At 39.4% G+C, this 7,873-nt stretch overlaps 1 protein-coding gene across 1 annotated transcript in view; it reads right to left on the bottom strand.

The window, feature by feature from the left end:
* LOC103193724 (serotransferrin-like) overlaps window positions 1-7,873 on the bottom strand; it is a 46,788-nt gene that overhangs the window by 4,367 nt on the left and 34,548 nt on the right. Inside the window, exon 14 of the mRNA XM_042780399.1 lies at window positions 2,106-2,120. Coding sequence (XP_042636333.1) covers window positions 2,106-2,120 — 15 coding nt within the window. The remainder of the gene's footprint in view (window positions 1-2,105; window positions 2,121-7,873) is intronic.

Genomic DNA, 7,873 nt, shown 5'->3' with positions numbered 1-7,873 from the left:
TTGCCCAACCTTCCTTCCGAGGAGTGGCCGGTGGGTTTGAACCGCCAGCCTTCTGGTTAGCAGTCAAGTGCTTTAGCCACTATGCTACCAGAGCTTGCAGGTGATAGAGTAAAGAAATGTAAAGTTTCAGCAATAGGTGCTAGATTTTCATTTGGGAGTCATGCATAAACAAGAAGTTATTAAAATTATGGAAAGAATGAAGAGTGAGGAGGGAATGGAAGAGGAACCCTCAAAGAAGCCTTAGAAGAAGGAGGAGTAGTGATACAGGAGGAAAACATGTCTTGAAAGTGGTCAGTGACATCACTTGTAGCAGAGAGGCTCTTTGATGAGGCCTTAAGTGAGAGTGAGTTCAAAGGGCTCAGCTAGGGGAACAGGGGATGGAAGCTAGATTGTGGTGGGTAGGGAAGAGAATGGGAATGGGGATAATTGCTAACATTAATGAATGCTTACAAGAGGCAGACACTCTTCTAAATTCTTTAATGTATTAATTTGTTTAACCCTCACAATGACCCATTATCCCAGTTTTACAGGTGGAGAAACTGAGACAGAGATTAAGTTAACTTCTCCAGGGTTACATAGTAAGAGAGAGCTGGGATTTGATCCCAGACATTTAGGGTCCTGTATGCTTAACCATATTCTCTAACATAGTAGGATTCATTTTCAAGACATTTGGCTGATAAAGGCAGGCAGTAGGGACTCCAGATCAAGGAACGCTGTATAGGATATAAGGAACAAGTAAGTAAACCAAGCACTTTATTTTTAATTAGTATTATCAATGAAAAAATCAGAGCTGGCAGTAATCTTACCACATTCTATTTCTTTTCTTTCTTGTGCTCCTGATCCCTGCTCTGTAGCCACCACTCAACGTATACACATACGCACATTGCCCATTTATAATAACCACTGGCTACATTTTAGAAAAAAAACCCTGCTTGGATTCTACCATTAGACTTGGTTACTGATAACCAAAATTACAAGGAAGGAGGAAGGGGCAGACATACAGAACTCTGACCACAAATGTCTTAACTGTATAGGAATTTTGAGTCAAAACTATGTGCACGAGAAAGTGTTACTGTGGTGATGAAGTTTTGGAAAGATACAAGAAAAGTTTGGGAAGACAGTCATTTTTTCCCCCAATTTATCTCCTGGAATTTATAAAGGCAGAAGAAATTTGTACAGCTTCCACACTCAAGTGAGAAGACAGCTGCAACTTCCTTAGGAATGAGCAGCAAGGGGACGGGATCAGCTGGCTCCTGTCTTCATGCATCCCTCCCTGATGGACAGTGCAGCATTCTAGGAGGTCTGTGGGGACAGATGCAGGGGAAGGACATGCAGATACTGACTGCCGCTTGCTGTGAAGTGTTCTCCTTGATTCAAATAAAAAATGGAGCATTACAATTAAATGTAAGTATTCCATTTTTCCTTTTCTTCCATAAACTAAAATGTTACACTCACCAGGCACATATTTCCCTCTTTTTCTGCTCCCAGTAGCTCCAGTGCACAGTGGAACATAACAGGGACACCAATCAAATGACTCCTCTCCTCTGGTTTATCTTCTTATCTCTGTTTGTTGTTGCTGTCTTTTTTTTTTTTTTAATACAAATCCACATTTTTATTTATTTTTAAGAAGTTTAATCCTTAAGGAGTACAACATCACATGGATGCTCCATCCAATGATCGTAGCAGGAAGATTGCTTTGGAATTTGGCATGAACCATGCCACTGTTTCCGAGGGTGTGAGTTACCTTCCCCCAGATTGCTCTGGTGGTAGGTTAGCCACCAGGAGTCATTGTGCTGTATACATGTGCTTTGTACACGTAAACACATCACTTGCCTAAATAGGGTCTTTCCTTACTCATTGTCCAGCTTTCACATGCATATGAGGCTATTGAAAATCCATCTATCTGTGGATACCCTTAAACGCTCTTACTTAGGAACCAGATGCCTAGAGTCCCTGGATGGTCCATTCCTGCTGATTGAGCAGCACTAGGTGAACAAATGATGCCTTATCTTTCAAAGACAGATAGTATGACTTAAGGCCTGGCCATATGGCAACTCTGAGCCTCAGTCACAGGATGCCTAGTACTACTGCGGCATGATGCCCACACTCTGGGTTCTTTCCTGGGGAGAGAAGGAAGATGGCGTGCACACTGCTGCCCTGGGTTTAATCAAGGTGTCCTCTGACCATTGATTTCGGTGAGGGCTCAGGCCTGGACTCATATGTTGTGTTATAATGATGTGGAGGAGAAGGGATGTAACACCATTCTACTAGGCAACATTCAACTCCCAATTTCTCCACCCAACGATATTCTTCCCTTTACATTCAAGGACAGCTTCTTTTCTGTTAAACAGGGAAGTCATCTGTTCTTCTACGTCTAAATTCTTCCTCATATTTGTAAAAGCTGGAACGGACCTCAGGAGACTTTTCAGGATATATTTCCCTCAGTCCTTAAAATATATAATTTCCTAAAAGCAGAAACCACAAGATACATACTATCTCATGATCAAACTTCTCCCTGGGAGTCACTCAGGAAAAAAGTAAAGTAGCATATTTGTTTTGAGAAATCTAAATTGTATATAAAGGTATAAAATTAAAATTAAATTATTTCATCAGTCCTTCCAATTTTATCCCCTAGGTATAATAGTGCCCTTCTACACATAAGCATATACATTTATGGCTTCTTTATTCACATAAAATATACTTGCTATATGTCCTTTTCTGCAACTTTGTCTCTCCCTAACCATCTTTCCACAGCAGTTCACATAGTTCTGCTTCATTTTCTTTAGGTGCTACAGATTCTTCCAATGTTTGAAGGAGTCCTAAATCAGTCTAGTCTTCTAGCGATGGATATTTCAATTGTTTCCATTTATTTTTTATTATATAAACACCTTCTGTGAGTACATATATAGGATATATTCCTAAAGTGCAAATTTTTTTTCTTTCACCCAAGTTAATATATGTCTACTGTCTAGTTAGTGGTTTACTCTCCCTTCCCCATCCACCCCTGGAAGCCGTCAAAGAATATTTCTTCTTTTGTGAAACCCTTTTCTTGACTTTCTACAACAGTGTTCTCATACAATATTTGTCCTTTTATAATTGACTAGCTTCACTAGCATAATAGGCTCTAAGTTCATCCATTTTATGATCTGTTTTGCAGATTCAGCATTGTTCTTTATCGTTGTGTGGTACTAAAGTGCAGTTTCAACAATAAAGGGCATGTACATCTAAAGGACAAAAGGTTTGGCCAAACTTCCCTCTGGAGAGATTTACCTAATTTAACTTCACATCAATAGTAGGAGGGAGCTCTGATAGCATAGTGGCTAAAGCACTTGACTGCTAACCAGAAGGCTGGCGGTTCAAACCCACCAGCCACTCCTCGGAAGGAAGGTTGGGCAATCCCACTTCCATAGTGATACTGCCTTGGAAACCTAAGGAGGGGTCACTATGAGTCAGGGCTGACCCAATGGCACATAACAACAACAACGACAACATCAACAGTAGGTAACAGTAACTGTTTTCCCTATTTCCTCCCAACTTCTGGTTACTACCAACTTTTTAATTGTTGCTAATTTACAAACTATGCATGATTTCATGATTTTGAGTCTATTTCTTTAATTATGAGTGATGCAGTACATATTTTAATGTGTATTGATCATTTCTATAGTTTCCTACTAACTGCTAACTTTTTTGCCTTCTTGTTCTGATTTCTACAAGTAAATTAGCCCTTTTTCATTTCTTGAAATATGTCCCATTATTTTATTCATCTGTTTATTTTTGTCATTCAGAAGTTTTATATTCTGCGTGATCTTCAATTGACCAATCTTTTCCTTTATTGTTGGTAGGTTTGTGTATCATTAGGAAGCCTATCCCAATACTAGATTATGTTGTTGTTCTTATATGCCATCGAGTCGGACCCAACTCATAGCAACCCCTCCTTGGATTTCCGAGATGGTATCACTATGGACAGGAGTTCTGGTGGCGTAGTGCCTAAGGCACTTGACTGCTAACCACAAGGCTGGCGGTTCAAACCCACCAGCCACTCCTCAGAAGGAAGATGGGGCAATATACTTCTGTAGTGATACTGCCTCGGAAACTCAAGGAGGGGTCGCTGTGAGTCGAGTCCGACTGGATGGCACATAACAACAACAACAAATCACTATGGACTACATTGCTCCATCTTCCTTCCGCAGAGTGACTGGTGGGTTTGAACCACCAGCCTTCTGGTTAGCAGTCAAGTATCTTAGGCACTACACTAAGATTGTAAGTATGTTAATATAATAATGTCTTTATGGTTTTATTTTTATGTTTAAATCTTTAATATATTTTGAAAGTGTTTAGTGTAAGCAGTGAGGTATGTAGCCAGTTTTTCTTCTCCTCCAAAATTTTGAGCCAGTTTGTTTCAAAATCATTTAGTGAGTAGCCATTTTTTTACCCATAGATTAAAATGTCACCCTGATCGTGTACTAAATCCTCATACACTGTTAAGTTTAACTTCTTGAAATTTTATTGTTTCTTTGTTTATTTCTATGTGAATACCGTCCTCATCTAGCACTATCTTACAATACTTTTTTATTCTTCATTTGGAAAGGCTAGACCCCTCTCATTCATTGCTCTTTTTGTTGAGAATTTTTCTTCCCTCTCAATTTACTTTTATTTTTCAATTGAGCATTAGTATCACTTTGTCAAGTTAACAATTTTATATTTTATATATATATAGGTTAATTTAGAGAGAATTATCATTTTTAGAATATTTAATCTCCTCGTCCAGGCAATATATTCTTTCTTCTATATATTTTTTAATGTTACAGATATGGTTTAAAAGTTTTTAATGTAGTTTTTATTACTAAGTTTACTGACTGATACATTTACTTATTATTATTAATTATTTTTACCATTCCAAATCCCTATTACATGAATGTAGGAAAATTATTTATTTTCTGTATTTTTTGTCCTACTTTCTGAATTCTGTTTTCCCTCTTTTAATATTTTTATGTGTTCCTCACATTTTCATGGTTATACTGTTATCACTCATGAATAACAGTAATTTTGCTGTCTCTGTAAATATTATCTTATTTCATAGTTTTTTGTTTTTTGTTTTTTTTGTAATTGGATTGGCCAGGACTTCTGGTGACATAGTGGGTAAGGCATTTGGCTACTAATCAGAAGGTTGGCAGTTCAAACCTACCAGCTACTCCATGGGAGGAAGATAAGGCAATTTATTTCTGCAAAGATTTACGAGCTTGGAAACCCAATGGAGGTCACTATGAGTTGGAATTAACTCAATGGAAGTGGGTTTGGTATAATATAAATGTATAAATCAAAAGCCACATTATGCTTGAAGGTGATTATGTGTATACACACACACACACACACACACACACACACGGTACCCTGGTGGTGCAGTGGTTAAAGCACTCGACTTAACCGAAAGGTGGCTGGTTCAAACCCACCAGCCATTCTGCAGGATGAAGATGTGGTAACCTCCTTCTATAAAGATTACAGCCCTGGAAACCCTATGGGGATGTTCTGCTTTGGGTCACTATAAGTCATAATCAACTCAATAGCAAGAGGTATTTCGAGAAGATAAAGTAAAAGTATTATAATGAAATGTGCGAAGACCTGGAGTTAGAAAGCCAAAAGAGAATAATGCATTCAGCATATCTCAAGCTGAAAGAACTAAAGAAAAAATTCAGGCCTTGAGGTGCCATACTGAAGGATTCTATGGGCAAAATATTCAAGTATGCAGGAAGCATCAAAAGAAGATGGAAGGAAAACAGAACCACAGCACCAAAAAGAATTGGTTGATGTTCAACCATGTCTGGAGGTAGTATATTATCAAGGACCAATGGTATTAAAGGAAAAAGTCCAAGATGCACTGAAGACACTGGCAAAAAATGATGTGCAGTGAACAGATTTAGTTATTAAAAAAAAAAAAAACCTTAAATTGTTTAGGTTGTGCAGTTGGCAGGCCAGTGGTGACCTTTGCCAAGGTAACTTCAGGGGAATGGATGGAGCAGAAGACCGATTTCTATATGTTAAACTGTTAATAATAAGTAAGGCATGGAGTGAGTGAGCCTGCACCTCCTTTTAGGAAGCTTGGCTGAGAAGTGTAGGAGACAGGGCATTGCCTGCTGTGGCAATTGGGATCAAGTTATGATTTTAAGCAAGAAGATATTTCAGTGATTTACACTTTTGAGCTGGTTTAGGATCAATACTTCTGGTGTGCCTGATGTAAATCATTAATACATTAAAATAATAGAAATCTTTTACATTCTTTTTCTGTAGTCACTTGAGCCCTTACTCTCTGTTACTCTGCATTCTCCCTCCTTCCTCCTCCTTCCCTAGCAATAAGTGCTACACACACACACACACACACACATGCACACATGGCCATATACACTTGACTCTTATAATAATGACCATGCAAGATCCCTCTCAGAAAACATTGCTATTGGACTGTACCCAGGATTTGTGCTTGTGCCACCATAACCAAAGCTGTAGATCAGGTGATCTCTGAAGGAAGGGCCCAGTTGAGTAGGTCTTTAATCAGACAGTATAAATTAAATCCTTCTAGGGGAAACACTTAAGAAAGATTGAAGATTTTAAAAGACAGAGTCCATAATAATTTTTATTTCATGTCCTGCACAGGTGGCAACAGAGACCTGTGAAGGTGGATGTGATTAGCACAAACTTCACTCAGACTAGTGGGAGAGGTCCTAGCACCAGGGAGGGGCAGGGGCAAAGCCCATAGGTCAGTGAAGCTCCCATCTCCATCTGGGTAGTGGTCCCATCTCTTGGATTTTATTTTTTGTGGAAGGTGCAGGCTTCCAGGAGAGCTGTGGAACAGAGCAGAGACAGGATATTGAAAATCTACCTATGTTTATTAACTGTTCAGTGAGTGAACAGATTGGCATGGTACAAGAGCACTCAGACATGTTACCCTCCTCTTCTTCTGACTGGCATGCTGTACCATTCTCACATTGCCCACACAGCTTCTCCACTTGCGTGCACAGCTCCAGTGCTAGTCCCAAGTATGATGACATGATTTCTCTGGGCTTTACCATCTCCCCACCTTGTATCTTTTTGGTGGGGCTCACACACCTGAATTCACTTGCCAGGAAGTAGCCTAGGGGGACTGTGCTCTCTGACCTTTACTATACAACTCCTTAGCAGGAGAGGAACCAGCACAGCAAAATGCACTAACCACCTAGAATGTTCCTGTTTCCATATTAGGGGCAGGGGATGGAGCAGAGAGCAGCACAGCCAGACTACCTCCCCTCAGGGACATTGTAGTCTTGGTAAGTATAACTTGAGTGCTCACAGCAGTGGTCCTGGGCAGGCATGTACCTTACAGCACAATTACATGGAGAAGCTGTTAGACCCTCATCCTGCTGCTGAATCAGTATCTCCTAGCCTGGACGTGGGAATCATTATTTTAATGTGCACAGTAAGTTGAAGAATGACTGCCCTACAACCACACATTATTCTGTCACATCTAGTGCAAAACTATATGTTTTATTGTATTTTGACTCTTAGGAAATTAGTCTTCTGCATGAGTGCTATATATGGCCCCTTTCAGTTATCAGTACTGTTATCACTTGCCATCGCTCAAGCTCTGTAGGACAGTGCTGTCTGAGAGAATTTTCTGCAATGATGGAAACATTTTCTTTCTGACCAATATGGAGCCACATGTGGCTATTGAACACTTGAAATGTGGCTGGTATGATTAAAGGCCTAAATTTTTCATTTTAAATGTGTATGAACTGTTGAATGTAAAATGAATCTGCTTTGTAACATTTCACCCAAATCACAATGAAAAAGTAAAAAGAAAAAAAAAAATTTGAATTGGCCTGAATAACTTTGGCCAGGAAGC

Source organism: Orycteropus afer, unplaced genomic scaffold (genome assembly GCF_000298275.1).
Source record: "Orycteropus afer afer isolate SDZICR_OR568_19922 unplaced genomic scaffold, OryAfe1.0 scaffold00003, whole genome shotgun sequence".
Classification (NCBI taxonomy): Eukaryota; Metazoa; Chordata; class Mammalia; order Tubulidentata; family Orycteropodidae; genus Orycteropus; species Orycteropus afer.
The sequence above is the reverse complement of the archived record's forward strand: the minus strand, read 5'-3'. Positions and strand labels throughout refer to the sequence as shown.